A 15,043-nucleotide genomic window follows, 5' to 3' on the forward strand; every position below is an offset into this window, starting at 1 on the left:
TTTTGTGGCCCTATCTCTGCTTAAATTCAGTAAGAGCTATAACCGTAATCTTGAACCAAAAATAGGTTAGGAATGGAAATCATTTATTTTAAGACTTCATAGCCTTGCTAATAGAATTGTGTGCCACTATTAACTAATTGACAAATACAGCTGGATCGTACACCTTCCTCAAAGTTATTTCCAGAAGTTCCCAAAGTTGTCATAGGTGAGCTCAAAAACAGTCCTCTTTACCGAAGCCCCAAGAGCCACCATGTCCCAGTCTCCCACTCCAATATCCATATTGATATCCCTGACCTGCTGAGGCACGCAAGTGATACTTCACTTCAACCATTGTTCACAGTGACCACAGTGAACTCTAACATGACTACAGTGATGTCTAAGGGCAAGACGCTTCTCAAGATGTAAAGTATTGAGATGTCAAAGTAACACTTTCTTTTTTGGAACGACTGAAGCCTAGAATCAGTGTGTTCCACACAGAAATGGAAGAAGGTTCTTTGTTCTGCATCATCATTGGATGCCATGCTACCATGTGCCTTTTTCTCTAGACATCCCCCATGAAAACAGGTCTTCAACTTCCATACACATTCCTGCTTTGAGAGAGGTTCAGGTCCAAGTCCATTGAGTGGACCATGAGGGCCACTATTTGAAACAGACTGTATGATGTTCTCCTTCTCTACATTTAACCCTGAAAGTAGAGAAATGGAGACAAACAAGGAAGTTTGCTGGTACTGTAGGCTCAGAGTAATGAGGACCTGCATTAAGATAGTGGTCCTGGGTTGGGAAGATCCCCTGGAGAAGGAAATGGCAATCCACTCCAGCACTCTTGCCTGGAAAATCCCATGGATGGAGGAGCCTGATAGGCTACAGTCCATGGGGTCGCAAAGAGTCGGACACGACTGAGCAATAATTACTTAATTAATTAATGGGGATGAAAGGAGGCCAGTAGAATTTGCCAGGGAGGCCAGGAGAATTTACCAGGATTAAGAATTCTAGCGCTGATTTGGTAATGAAGATGAGGAAATCAATTTGAGATCTATTGGGGGTGGTAATAAGTGACATTTGAGTAGAGATACTGAATGAGGACAGAGGACAGGTGCTCAAAAGAAAAGTTGAAACCAAACACAATGATTTAGAAGTTATTACCCTTTGTGGTATTTAAAGCTGGGGAGAGTATGCAGTGTGAAATTAAGAAGCACTGAAGTTAGAACCCTAAGAAAAATGAGTCAATGGCAGCACCAACACCAAAGGAAGAACAGTGTTTGGAGAAAGGAGGTGACAGTTCTGTTAAGCATAGTCAAGTTCAAGGTAAAGATATAATTTTTTTTTTTTTACTACGACTGCAATGAGTCATGGTGACCTTATTAGGAAAATATTTTCCATAAAGGAGTGGTTACGACACTTGTTTTCATTATAAAAGAGATTGTACATCTTGTCCAGTTGGGCCAACTGAATAACTTAGAAGAGATGAGCCAAATGCATTTCTTCCTGGAATTTTCCATGTTCATTGTTAATAAGGAGATTCTTAAGGAAATAATAAAAAGTTGATCTATTTAAGTTGTAATCAACTGGTTCAATTTTATCCTCCAAGGAATCGTTCATCAAAACTACTAAAATGTGGGCATGAATTGATTATGATTATTGTTATTTCCTCTCCCTTCCCTTTCTTTTGAATCTCCTAGTGGAACTGTGACAACAATTGGAAATTTTGTATTTTCAGTTTGATCGTTTTCTCAAAAGTATAGATTCTTCTATTGTTTGGCATAGCACAGATAATTCTCACTGTGGAACATTCTATTTGATTACAATCGACTAGTGGGCCTCTCAGAACTACAGTTTTCTCATCTACAAAACAGGATAATGATATCTATATTACAAGTAGTTATGATGATTAAGTGAATAATGTAGGAAAAGCACAAGGCATATTTTAAGTATACAGTCAATGTTGGTTATTAAACATTTATTAAAAAATACCTTATTTGAAGGGCTAATGAATTTTTTTCTCTTTAAGGAAGAGATATAAGGAGCTTATACTTCAATATCTATCTATCTACTAAGCACATGAATTTCCCATTGCGCAAAGAAGTTATTTGCCGAGGATATGATGATGATTTTTCCTTTTGCAGAGCTCTGAAGGGAGGTAAGCATTCAATTCACATTACTATCAGAATAGAATATAATGTCTTATGAGAGTGCTGTGAAAATTAAAAACTTTAAAAATGTGAAGTTCCTTTTCTAATAATAATTCTTCATTTCCACCCAATGTTTTCCTTTTAACAGCTTAAACAACATTTTACAATTATGTTATTGGATTATTATTAAGATGACACTTATTTGGGTGTGTTTGAAGAGATATTGAAATTTTTACCTTGTTTAGCTAAACATTGTATGTTAACCCTTTGTTATGGCTCTTGTTTTCTAAACATTGCATTTATTATTTTTCATAAAAACACAGTAGCTTTTTCTATGCAGTTACATTGATTCCTTCAATGTCTTTTCTCCCTCTTTTTCACCTGGAGTTATTCACAGAATCATAAAATTTCAAAGTTTAGGACCTTAAAGATCACTTATTGCAAACCTATGAATTTTTCCATAATAATTTTTAAGGTAGTATTTTAAACAGTTAAAAAATTCTATATATTATATTTTCACATTACTAAAAATTGGAAAGCATAAACAATTAGAAAAGTCTACCCCAGGTTAGGGAACTAAGATCCCACAACACAGCAGCATGCCCCCTTCCCCAAACAAAATGTTTTTAAGTGAATCAATCTCTTGCTACACAAATAAAGCTTTAAGATAGCTTAACCATCTCTCCTCATCTCTAACTTGTCTGCCACCCCCAACCCACATACAGATTGTGAAACTGGCATTGTTATGAGTCTGGGTTCAGAGTTATAAAGACCTGAGCCAGTGTCCCAGCTTTTCCGCTGACCAGCAAAGTGGCCTTGGGTGTTATTTAACTTCTCTCAACCTCACTTTGCTTCTCTGAGAAATGGGGGCAAGAAAACCAATTTTATGTGGCTTTAAGGATAAAATTAGTGTTTAAAAAAATTTTTAGTAGCGTGCTCAGTGTGAGAATTCAAGAATTGTGGTGATTAAGTGTGCATTTTTGTTCCTGACTTTATAGTCCTGTCATTTTTATAAGGGAGGAAACCAATGTCTGCAGTGGTTCAGCAATGTGCCCTTGGTCTTTTGGAGATCCGGTAATGGAGTAGCCTCTAAGAACTGCTCTTCCACTGGACCATACTTTCTTTCTCTTTGAAAGAAATCCCTGGGAATTCTCTGGTGGTTCTGTGGTCAGTGCTCTGCACTTCTACTGCAGGTAGTGTGCATTTGATCCCTGGTCAAGGAACCAAGTTTCCACAAGCTGCATGACATGGCCAAAACCCACCCCCCACCCACCCCCCAAAAAACACCAAAAAAGCAACACTGACAACAAAAAAGTGAAAGATATTCTCTTGGCAGATTACTGTTTAAAAAGTGTCCTTTTCTCTCATACAACAGTTTTACAATTACTTAATCTCTGTGGGATTATGTTGACATTTATATGAATTTTCAAAGTCTCACTTTTTTATGATTGAAGATGTATCAGACTCAACCCAGACTGCCTGCTTCTTCCCACTTCCCCTCCCTTCCTTCCACAAACATCTGCTGAACTTAATCTGAGCAAATCATGATTTCAGTTGTGGTGATTCAAAGTCCATCCGTAGGTTCTCTTTCTTCAGGTCACCTTGTTCTGGGAAAGATAGTCATGGTAACTAATGTTACAATGAAATGTCATAAATGCTAATAGATTATATGCTCTTAGTTTTAGTTGCATAGTTATCAACTTACTGTGACAGGAGAACTCATGAGGCTTCAGAGACTATTTTATTAGAGTCTTAAATCTAAGAACCCTAGAGAGTAAGGAAAAACGACATTCCCTGAGAAGAAACAGCATACGCAAACTTGTCTAGCCAGGAAAGAATATAGTTGGAGAGTAGCTTTTTCAAAAAAGTTTTTATTTAATTATTTGGCTGCACTGGGTCTTAGTTGTGGCATGTGGGATCAACTTCCCTGACCAGGGATCAAACCCAGGGCCCCTGAATTGGAGTCTTAGCCATTGGACCACCAGGGAAGTCCCTGGAGAGTAGCTTTTTTGTAGCTCGAGCAGAATGTATTTGTGGGAAATTGGAGATGAGCCTAGAAAAGGGGCCAGGGTAGCGTAAATCATGGGTTAAATACCAGCCTGAATCTTGTTGTTAGTGGGTAGGGGTGACCCAACAAGGTTTCCATTTTTGCAGATAACTAGTGTCCCTGTGGAACTGTTACCCACAATAAGAGGCTAGGCAGGAAATTCGGTAAATCTTCATTGAGGCCCCAGCAGCCAGGGGAAGTGAAAATCAGTAACAAATTCCTTTGCTTACTCTCTGAGGAGGGGCCAGCTGGTTCCTTATATGGACTGAGAGTAGGAAGATACCCTGGAGAAAGAAATGGTTACCCACTCCAGTACTCTTGCTTGGAGAATTCCATGGACAAGAGGAGCCTGGTGGGGGGTGGGGGGATGGGGGGGTGGGGCGGTGGGGTGGGGGTGCTACAGTCCATTGGGTAGCAAAGAGATGGACATGACTGAGCACCTAACACACCGGGATAGGACAGAGAAGTTACTTAGGTAGTTTGCCTACTCCTTTGGTGGTGTTGAGTGCAGGGGACAAAAGTGCAATACCCTGTTTTTGCTCCCAACATCCTGTTTTTGCTCCTGGCTCTTCAGAAATGGCAGTTGGGTTTTTTCGCCTTTTTGTATCCTATTGTGCATAATTTGCCCCAACTGTGCATGCGTGGAATTATTTTTAGTCCCTTATAGTTTCTTTCTGTTTTGTTGCTAGAGGAGACATTTGTCCAGGTGTAGATACTATAGCAATGGTTCCCAGGTCCCAACCTGTCTCAGAAGGAGGTGGGTTTTGGCTGAGATAAGAAACTTGGATGGAAGGAAATGCAGCTGGGAGGCTGTGTCAGGGACCATGAGGGAGGCCCTGGGAGTAAAGAGAAGGAGATGAAAGAGAGTATTTTGGAAGACAGGAGTGGTGGGACTGCTGACTGATTTGATGTGGCAGGTAAACATCAAATAAACCAAGAACTACTCCAGGGTGTTGATTGGATGGATAGATGTGCCATGATTGGAAATGATGTGTGTAAAAGGAAGGGACAGATTTTTAAAGAGAGAGATAGTGGGTTCTGGTTTGGCATGTTGGGCTCAAGGTAATTTGGGAACATTCAGATAAAGAAACTCACTTGGCAGCTAAGTACATGGGCCTAGAGATCAGGACATTCTGATTTAAGAAGCATTGATGCTATCAGCAGACCTTTGAAATTTCGCAAATCAAATAAGTAAGGAACATACTCAATGACTTGTTGTTGTTACAAAGGTCATACATTTTTAGGATGTGATACTTAAAGAATATGGGCAAGTGAATAAACTGTGGAAAATTCTTGAAGAGATGGGAATACCAGACCACCTGACCCGCCTCTTGAGAAATCTGTATGCAGGTCAGGAAGCAACAGTCAGAACTGGACATGGAATGACAGACTGGTTCCAAATAGGAAAAGGAGTACGTCAAGTCTGTATATTGTCACCGTGCTTATTTAACTTATATGCAGAGTACATCAAAAAGACACTGGGCTGGAGGAAGCACAGGCTGGAATCAAGATTGCTGGGAGAAATATCAATAACCTCAGATATGCAGATGATACCACCCTTGTGGCAGAAAGCGAAGAGGAACTAAAAAGCCTCTTGATGAAAGTGGAAGAGGAGAGTGAAAAGGTTGGCTTAAAGCTCAACATTCAGTAAACTAAGATCATGGCATCTGGTCCCATCACTTCATGGCAAATAGATGGGGAAAGAGTGGAAACAGTGGCTGACTTTATTTTTCTGGGCTCCAAAATCACTGCAGACAGTGATTGCAGCCATGAAATTAAAAGACGCTTACTCCTTGGAAGGAAAGTTATGACCAGCCTAGACAGCATATTAAAAAGCAGAGACATTACTTTGCCAACAAAGGTCCGTCTAGTCAAGGCTATGATTTTTCCAGTGGTCATGTATGGATGTGAGAGCTGGACTGTGAAGAAAGCTGAGCGCCGAAGAATTGATGGTTTTGAACTGTGGTGTTGGAGAAGACTCTTGCTAGTCCCTTGGACTGAGAGAAGTTCCAACCAGTCCATCCTAAAGGAGATCAGTCCTGGGTGTTCATTGGAAGGACTGATGTTAAAGCTGAAACTCCAACACTTTGGCCACCTGATGCAAAGAGCTGACTCATTTGAAAAGACCCTGATGCTGGGAAAGATTGAGGGCAGGAGAGAAGGGGATGACAGAGGATGAGATGGTTGGATGGCATCACTGACTCAATGGACGTGGGTTCATGTGGACTCCGCGAGCTGGTGATGGCCAGGGAGGCTTGGTGTGCTGCGGTTCATGGGGTCGCGAAGAGTCAGACACGATTGAATGACTGAACTGAACTGAACTGGAGATAAAAATTACACATAATCTTTCCACTTCTTACACATAAATACACACACACATCTTCATTTCTTTAAAAAACACATTTTTGAATAAATAAATGGATATTTCAAAGGCATTTTAAATTTAATGTCTGTTAGCCCTGTTTTCAGGATTTTGCTAGGGTTTCTGTAACAAAGTACCAAGAATTGGATGGCTTAGAACAACAGATTATGGTCTAACAGCTATGGAAGCTAGAAGTCACAGACCAAGGTGTTGGCAGGATTGTGCTTCCCCTGAAGCCTCTTGGTTAGGAAGTATCTGCTCCCGGCCTCCCTCCTAGCTGAGGGGGCCCGAGGAGATTCTTGCCTTGTAGATGACCATCTTTCTCCTATATCTCCTTGTGTGGTCTTCCTTCTATACATGTTGGTCTGCATGTCCAAATTAGCCCTTTTGATAAGGACACTGCTGCTGCTGCTGCTAAGTCACTTCAGGCGTGTCTGACTCTGTGCGACCCCAGAGACGGCAGCCCACCAGGCTCCCCTGTCCCTGGGATTCTCCAAGCAAGAACACTGGAGTGGGTTGCCATTTCCTCCTCCAATGCATGAAAGGGAAAAGTAAAAGTGAAGTCGCTCAGTCGTATCTGACTTTTTGCGACCCCATGGACTGCAGCCTACCAGGATCCTCCAGCCATGGGATTTTCCAGGCAAGAGTAATGGAGTGGGCTGCCATTGCCTTCTCCGTATAAGGACACAGTTATATTCAATTAGGACCCACCTTAATTACCTCATCTTAACTTGACCATCGGCAAAAATCCTATTTCCAAATAAGTCTGTGTTCAAGGTACTGGGGGTTTAGACTTGAATATCTGTTGGGGGGACACTTTGCAACCCATAACACCATCTGAGGCTTGGGTCCTATGTGCTGCATAGGAAACCGGGACTGGACCACCAGTGAGCTAGGTGGGTACCTTTTGGGAAGAGCAGAGAAGAGTCTAAGCTGAGGTTCTGTCTTCCTTTTCGCTGACCCTGCCTTGTTTCTGTCTTGGCTTCTTCAAGAGGCTTCACATTACCTCCCTATAAGAGGAGAATGGGAGATATGTCTTTCTTGGAAAGAAAAACAGTTGAAAAAGAGGGCTGCCCCACAGACGAGGTTAGAGCTCCTTCTTCTCACCTGACCTGGTAGACATTCAGGCAAATTTCCCAAATAGAAATTTGGGAGTTACTTTTTTTTTGGCTGCACCATGCAGCATGCAAATTCTTAGTTCCCTGACCAGGGATCAGACCCATGCCCCCTGCAGTGGAAGCACGGGGTCTTAACCATCAGAAAAGTCCCTTGGGAGCTACTCTTGATTTCTTCCTCAAACTGTAGTCCCATCCATCACTCTCTCTTACAAAGTTGACAGTGTTCACTTCACAACCAGGGCCGTATACTCGGGAGGTCTTCACATTTGGGCTTTACTATTCTGGGATCGCAGTCTTGAGATTCTTAGCCATTTTGTCTTTGAGTGTGTGTTTTGTATACAAAGTGTGATGGGACAGTGGTATATGTGCCCACCTACCCCGGACAGGTTCTTGGTTTCCTGCTGTTCACTGCCCTGTTGGCACCCTGGTCCCTTCCTGGCATCCCCCATCTTGTTCCATCTGGTGGCATCTGTTACCCTCTACCCCTGGTGAAGGCCTGGAGCTGGGAGGGTCAGGGTCAGGCATGGTATCCTGCAGTGTCTGGGGTGAGGTATGCAGTGACCATCCCACCTGGACTGGCCGCACCATGGCACTGTTTAGTGGGTGACTAGATGAGGACCAGACGGTCTCCCCTACAGCAGGTAACTTATGGAGGTATTTTATGGAGGTTGCAAAGCCTTTGAGGGTCATGTGTGGGTCTGCAGGCCTGTGGTAGAGAAAGATGCCTGATTTGGCTTCCCTGCCCTCCTCTGGAGGAGAAGGCAATGGCATCCCACTCCAGTACTCTTGCCTGGAAAATCCCATGGACAGAGGAGCCTGTAGTCCATGGGGTCGCAAAGAGTCAGATACGACTGAGCGACCTCACTTTCACTTTTCACTTTCATGCATTGGAAAAGGAAATGGCAACCCACTCCAGTGTTCTTGCCTGGAGAATCCCAGGGACGGGGGAGCCTGGTGGGTTGCCGTCTATGGGGTCGCACAGGGTCGGCATGACTGAACCGACTTAGCAGCAGCAGCAGCAGCAGCCCTCCTCTGGAGTATGAGGCATCTGGCAGCAGCAGTGGGATCCTGTCAACTAATTGTCAGGCCCACAGTTTGCACAGGTTTCCCCTACTCTCATGCCATCTCCCATCATTATGGAGCAGCCCCTGGGTGCCTGCGAACTTCTACACTTACCTTGTGACTGGTGCAGGGAACATATTGCCTCGGATTCTTCTATGACTGGAGGACCTTCTCAACCTCCTTCTGAATTTTCTGAGTTTGGCTTGTAACAGTTTCTTCTGACCAGCTTTAGGCACTTTCTGGGGATGAGCCATGAAATACAAATTGTGAAACTTCAGTGATTCTGCCTTGGAGTTAAATGCTCTGATATTTGTGTTTACAATTGACATTATACAATATAAAGAGGAATGGTAAAATTCATGCTAATAATTTAAAATTTTGTTTTATTTTGAATAGATTAAATAGCAAATTAAAACTATGGCAGTAACTGTAGTTAGCACTGATGTGTGGTTTCTTTGTAAGTTTCTAAGAGAGTAGATCCTGAAAGCTCTTATCACAAGGGAAAAAAGACTATTTTTGGTTTTATAAGGTGATGAATTACTGTGGTAATTATTTAGCGCCATGTGTAAGTTAAGTTGTTATGCTCTACACCATAAACTTCTGTGCTGTGTCAATCACATCTCTTTCAGTAAAACTGAAAGAAAAAAAGATTAAAAAAAAACTATCATGGCAAATTTAGAGGGAGAAAGACAGACTGTGAAAGAGGGGAAAAACTTTATATTTTAGTATCTTTAATGGATGTTTCCCCAGCTTTCTAAATAAGTGCCCCCTCCCATTTTCCTTCTTTTTTAAAAATATGTTTAGTTGGTTGTTCGGCTGTGCTGGGTCTGTTGTGGCCTGTAGAATCTAGTTGCCTGATCAGGGATCAAATGAAACCTGGGCCCTCTACACTGGGAGTGGAGTCTTAGCCCCTAGACCATCAGGGAAGTCCCTGGGTCCCTATTTTCAGTTTGTGCTTAGCCTTGCAAATTATGTAACTGGTCTTAGAGCCAAGTGTGCAGGGACCAGGTAGTACCAAGAGCTGGAAATTCAGAAGTGGCCAAAGCACAGCCCCTGTCCTCATGGAGTTTGTAGAGCAGTGGAGGAAATAAGATGGTCACTAAGTCATGAAAGAAGATAAAGATGAAAATGAAATGAGGTTCATTTTATAGTACGTGCTCTCAAGGAAAGCAGCAGGATAACTAGGTAGAGCGTGATGAGGGAGGTTACCTGGGGTGGAGGTCATGAGGGGTCTTTACCTCCTGTCTCTTCACCGTTATCACTGCCTCCTGGGCTCTGACTGGTCTCCCTGACTTTCAGTGTCCCCTTAAATCCAGCTACTGCACAGTCATGTGACTCAACTCTCTATAAACAAAATCTGACTGATTCACACCCTTGGTTGTTTCCCCATCACCACCATTCTCTTCCCGTGGAGTCTGAGTCAATTCGTGCTAACGTCTTCAATTTTACTTCTTCGCACTCTTGCTGCTTCTTTGCTTTAATGACACTGAGCCCCTTTCAGGCATACCTGTAAACTATCAGAATATTGATTTTCACCTTCCTGCCTTTGCTCCTCTTTTTCCAACCACCTGGAATATACCCCCTACTTACCTTCCCATCTTTTATGTCAGTTCAATTGTCATGATAACATTAACACCAATGAGAATATTAATAACATCATTGATAATATTAATAACATCATCATTATTATTCACAAGATGGGGGTTATAGAAAGGAGTAACATTTAATATTATAATAGATAACGTTTGAATGTTAATAATATTTAATGAGACATTGTTCTGAGCACTTACATGTATTAACTTCTATAGCTCTTGGTCTACAAAGAATGTCACCTTCCATCAATAAACAGAGGATATTGTGGCCATTAAGCCATCAGCCACTGCAGCTGCTCCCACCCCTTCCCTCAAAGGAGACTGTGAGGGGACTGAGGATGGAGAGAACAAGATACTGGCCCTCAGATCTAGGGCATATCTGAGGTACATATCAAAGGAAAGATTCGATGAGCATCTTCCCATACATAGAAAAGTGCTAAATTCATGAACCTGAGATGTTCTTTAATAGGAACATCTAGATTTTCTTTGATAGGAATCTTTTGATGTTCCAACTACCTCAGCTTTTTTTTTTTATTTTGCAAGAATTCCTATGTATTCTGGCTCCTCCCTTATCTCTTTGGAGCAGTCCCTGTGAGCTATCTGAGAGGCTGTGTTCTGGGCTTAAGTCCTCAGTATGTCTACCGTATAAAATATAGTTCTCAACTATAGGCTGTGCATTTTTTTCACTCGACACCCTCATAGTAATCTTATGAAATAGACATTATTATCCATTGTCATTTCGCTGAGGCACAGACAAGTTAAGTGACTTGCCCAAGGTCATATACTGACTAAGTAGAGGAGCTGGGATTACAATTCAAGCAGGTCAGGCCCCAGAAGTATCACTCTTAATAAAAAACTATCCTGCCTTCATCCTTACTGCATCTTTTCATTGCACAGTGAATTTGTACTGGTTTATTTGCATGTCTGTGTTCCAGGAGACTTTCACTCTTTGAGGGGAAGGATGGTATTTACTAACCTTGTCTCCCCAGTCCCTGGTGCAGAGTAGGCTTTCAATAAATATTTGTTGAACTATTAAATTTGAATTTGATTAATCTTAAATGAAAGATCCTGAGATTGTTAAGATATGGTCACTTTACTGAATTCAAGAGCCAATTTTCTCAATGTATAAACACTCCTAATAAGAATACTCCCAGAAGCAAATAAATAAACCCTTATTTGGGAAAAAGAAGGTATATATACAGACATTATTCAATCATTTGCTATTAAGGATTGTCTTTAGCCAACTCAGAGAACAGTAATCATTATAGTTTGCATTTGGCTATTTTTATTACTTTAAAAAAGATTTTTGGGGCTTTCCTGATGGCTCAGTGGTAAAGAATCTGCCTGCTAATGCAGGAGATACAGGTTCAGTTGTTGGTCCCAGAAGATACCACATGCTTCAGAGCAACTAAACCTGTGCACCACAACTATTGAGCCTATGTTCTAGAACCCATGTGCCACAGCTAGTAAGCCTGTGTGTGTGAATTACCGAAGCCTGCATGCTCTAGGGCCCATGCTCTACAATAAGAGAAACCACTGAAATGAGAAGCCCATGCACCACAGCTGGAGAGTAGCCCTCCCTTACTGCAACTTGAGAAAAGCCTGTGCAGGAATGAAGACCCAGCACAGCCAAAGATAAAAACAAATAAATAAAAAAATTTAAAAGATTTTTGGTCACTATTGCTTGTTAGAGATTCAAAGCATTTTTCTTTCTATCCCTGCTCTTTAAGTTCACTCCTTTGTTGTTTCTGACTGGATCAGTGGTTTTCCCTGAATTTCTGTTTCCCACAGCTTCTGTGGGGCCAGGCCCATGACTATGCATTTCAACAGTGACTGCTTTCCTAGGCTTCTCAGCGGTGGGGTTGAAAGGAACTTTGATATCCTGGCTGTCTCCCAAAACTCTCCTCCACCTTTAGGAAGATTTTTTTTTATCATTTCCTGCTGAGAAGCAGCAAACAATAAACATGCACACATGTAATGTGGGATGAAGCATATTAGCACTAGCCTGTTCATCATTCATTCATTCATTATTGAGACCAGTGGGCCTTACAAGTTTGTGTCCACTAGGGAATGAGATACAGGCTGACACTGAGAGGGGCTCAGGGTGGCAGAGGAAGCCACAGGGGAATCATAGACAGGGGATAAGATTCGTTATTTCTCTACAATTTTGCTTGGATTACTTTTGCCAGTAGTCAAATTATAAAAGGTACATATCATACTGTGTGTGTGTGCTAAGTAGCTTCAGTCATGTCCGACTCTTTGCAACCTTATGGACTGCAGCCCACCAGGCTGTTCTGTCCATGGGATTCTCCAGGCAAGAATATTGGAGTGGGTTGCCATGCTCTCCTCCAGGGGATCTTCCTGACCCAAGGATTGAACCTGTGTCTCTTACATCTCCTGCATGCATGTCATACTACAAAAAAAACCAAAATGACCTAATATTGGCCAATAACTTTTTGTATTTTGGTTGCAGAGACTGTGAACACAACAATACAATTCTCCTTCAGGGGAATACGATTTTCTAAGGTATTGTTCAAGTTGTTTTGTACTTCTTTAATGTTTTGTTGTAACAGATGTGTTAAGAATTTGAAAAAAGCAATCCATAACTTCTAAAAATATTGATTCAAGATTAAGATGTTCAAGATTTTTTTAACTTTTTTTGATTTTGTATATTTTGCTATTTATTCTTTCTGTAGAATATGGAAAAATAGAAAACTTACACCAAAGGAAACCCTTTTTTTAAAAAATTAATTTTATTTAATTTTGGCTATGCTGGGTCTTTGTTGCTGTACAGGCTTTTCTCTAGTTGCAATGAGTGGGGGCTACTGTCTAGTCATAGTGTGTAGGCTTCTCATTTTGGTGGCTTCTCTTATTGTGGAGTATGGGCCCTAAAGCAGGTTTCAGTAGTTGACACCTGTGGGCTTGGGAGTTGTGGCACATGGGTTTAATTGTTCCATGGCATGTGGGATCTTCCTGGACCAAGGATCAAACCCATGTCTCCTGCACTGGCAGGTGGATTCTTTACCACTGTGCCACAAGGAAAGCCCAAGAAAAGTCTTTTTAAATTCCGACATACGTTGCTAAAAGTAATGCAAATGCTCATTGTTAATGTGATGAAAATCTTTGGGTGCAAGCATTATTGTGACCATTGTGTTTAACTCAGTAACTGCCTCCATGAGTAATAATGATGGGCAATTTTAGATATTTGCATTACAAGTGCAATGAAACTTTGTACATTTCACTTTTGGTTAACTATTTAAAAATAAACATTAATAATACATATTTTGTTTCAAATTATCAATATTTCTAATGTTTGAAAATTTTGTAGGCTAGTCTAGAAAACTGAGAAAGTATTAAGTAGCTTTCTGCTAGTAAGACAAAATTCTTATAAAAGTCTTACAAGATAGAAGCATCTAACATTTTATATTACTTGTATTTCATTTTAGGGACAATACAACTGTATTACAGAAGCCATCGAGGGGAACACTGAAGAAAAGCTCTTTTGCTTGAACTTTACTATCATACATTACCCTGATTTCAATTAGAATAAATCAAGTATTTGCTTTTATTTTTCAAAAGTTTTATTCTTCACTTAAAATATTTTTTACACTGTGTATGTGTTTTCTAGGTCTGCCATAGCAAATACCACAGACCAGGTGGCCTAAACAAGATTTATTTTGCTCTGGAAGCTAGAAATCTGAGATCCAATTGTCAGCCGATTGGGTTCCTTTTGAGGCCTCTCTCCTTGGCTTGTAGATGGCCTTTGTCTCCCTATGTCCTCACGTCATCTTCCCTCTGGGCATGTAACCCTAATCTCTCATAAGGACACCAGCCACTGGTTTAGGGCCTATCCGAGTGACATCATTTTACCTTAATTGTCTCCAAATCTAGTCACCTTCAGAGGTACTGGGGTTAGGGCTTCAGCATGTGAATTATGAGAATTCACAATTCAGCCTGTAGCACACAGGTAATAAATGTAATCTCTCCAGTTGCTCGTCTTCTCTCAATTTTCTGCATCTGCTTTGGAACAAAGCATTGTTTGGAACAGATGCATTGTTGTTGCCAGCATTGGTTGCCTGGACTCCTCTGCTGCCTCCTGACTAACCACCCTACACCTGGTCAGGTATCTCAGGTAAGTTATCCTTCACAGAGGCACTTTCAATAATACTTTCAAAATACAGCTCATGGTGCACCTGGAAGAAAACAAAAACAAGCCCCTCCTAAGGCTTTTGATCCCATTTGGGATAAAGTTGGAATCTTTTGGAGGGTCTGCTAGTCCCTACCCACCTTTTCCCTCCCCAGCCCCTTTCCCCACCACCCTTCCCTTGCTCTCTGTGTTCCAGAATGTGCCATACTCCCTCCTACTCCAGAGCCTTCACCCACACAGTTCCCTCTGCTTCAGTTACATGCATCTACTCTACCTGACCCTTATCCCTTATCAGTAATAGAGGTGGATCTTCATTGGCTCAAATGCTACTTTCTCAGGGAATTCTCATCAGGTAGCGTGCAGCACACCTATTACACTTTTGATACTGGGCAGGGGCAGTCCTGAGTAAAACTGCACAGAAACTGTGTCACATGGAGCCAGGCTTTCAGTCTCCTGTGGCTGTCTTGGTCCCCCAGATCCCTTTCCTCCACCCACCTTTATCTCATCCAGGCAGGGGCCGGCTTACTTTGTGATACGCTTTTGTTGACCTAGGTTACTTCCTTCCGGTTCTTAACACTCCTTTTGT

At 41.6% G+C, this 15,043-nt stretch overlaps 1 protein-coding gene across 1 annotated transcript in view; it reads left to right on the forward strand.

Annotated features, from left to right (window-relative positions):
- LY96 (lymphocyte antigen 96) overlaps positions 1 to 14,168 on the forward strand; it is a 32,294-nt gene extending 18,126 nt beyond the window's left edge. Inside the window, exons 3-5 of the mRNA XM_052651929.1 lie at positions 2,009 to 2,137; positions 12,784 to 12,836; positions 13,757 to 14,168. Coding sequence (XP_052507889.1) covers positions 2,009 to 2,137; positions 12,784 to 12,836; positions 13,757 to 13,855 — 281 coding nt within the window. The 3' untranslated portion in view covers positions 13,856 to 14,168. The remainder of the gene's footprint in view (positions 1 to 2,008; positions 2,138 to 12,783; positions 12,837 to 13,756) is intronic.
- Positions 14,169 to 15,043: the final 875 nt, after the last annotated feature.

The sequence above is a fragment of the Budorcas taxicolor genome, chromosome 14, assembly GCF_023091745.1.
Source record: "Budorcas taxicolor isolate Tak-1 chromosome 14, Takin1.1, whole genome shotgun sequence".
In the NCBI taxonomy this organism is placed as follows: Eukaryota; Metazoa; Chordata; class Mammalia; order Artiodactyla; family Bovidae; genus Budorcas; species Budorcas taxicolor.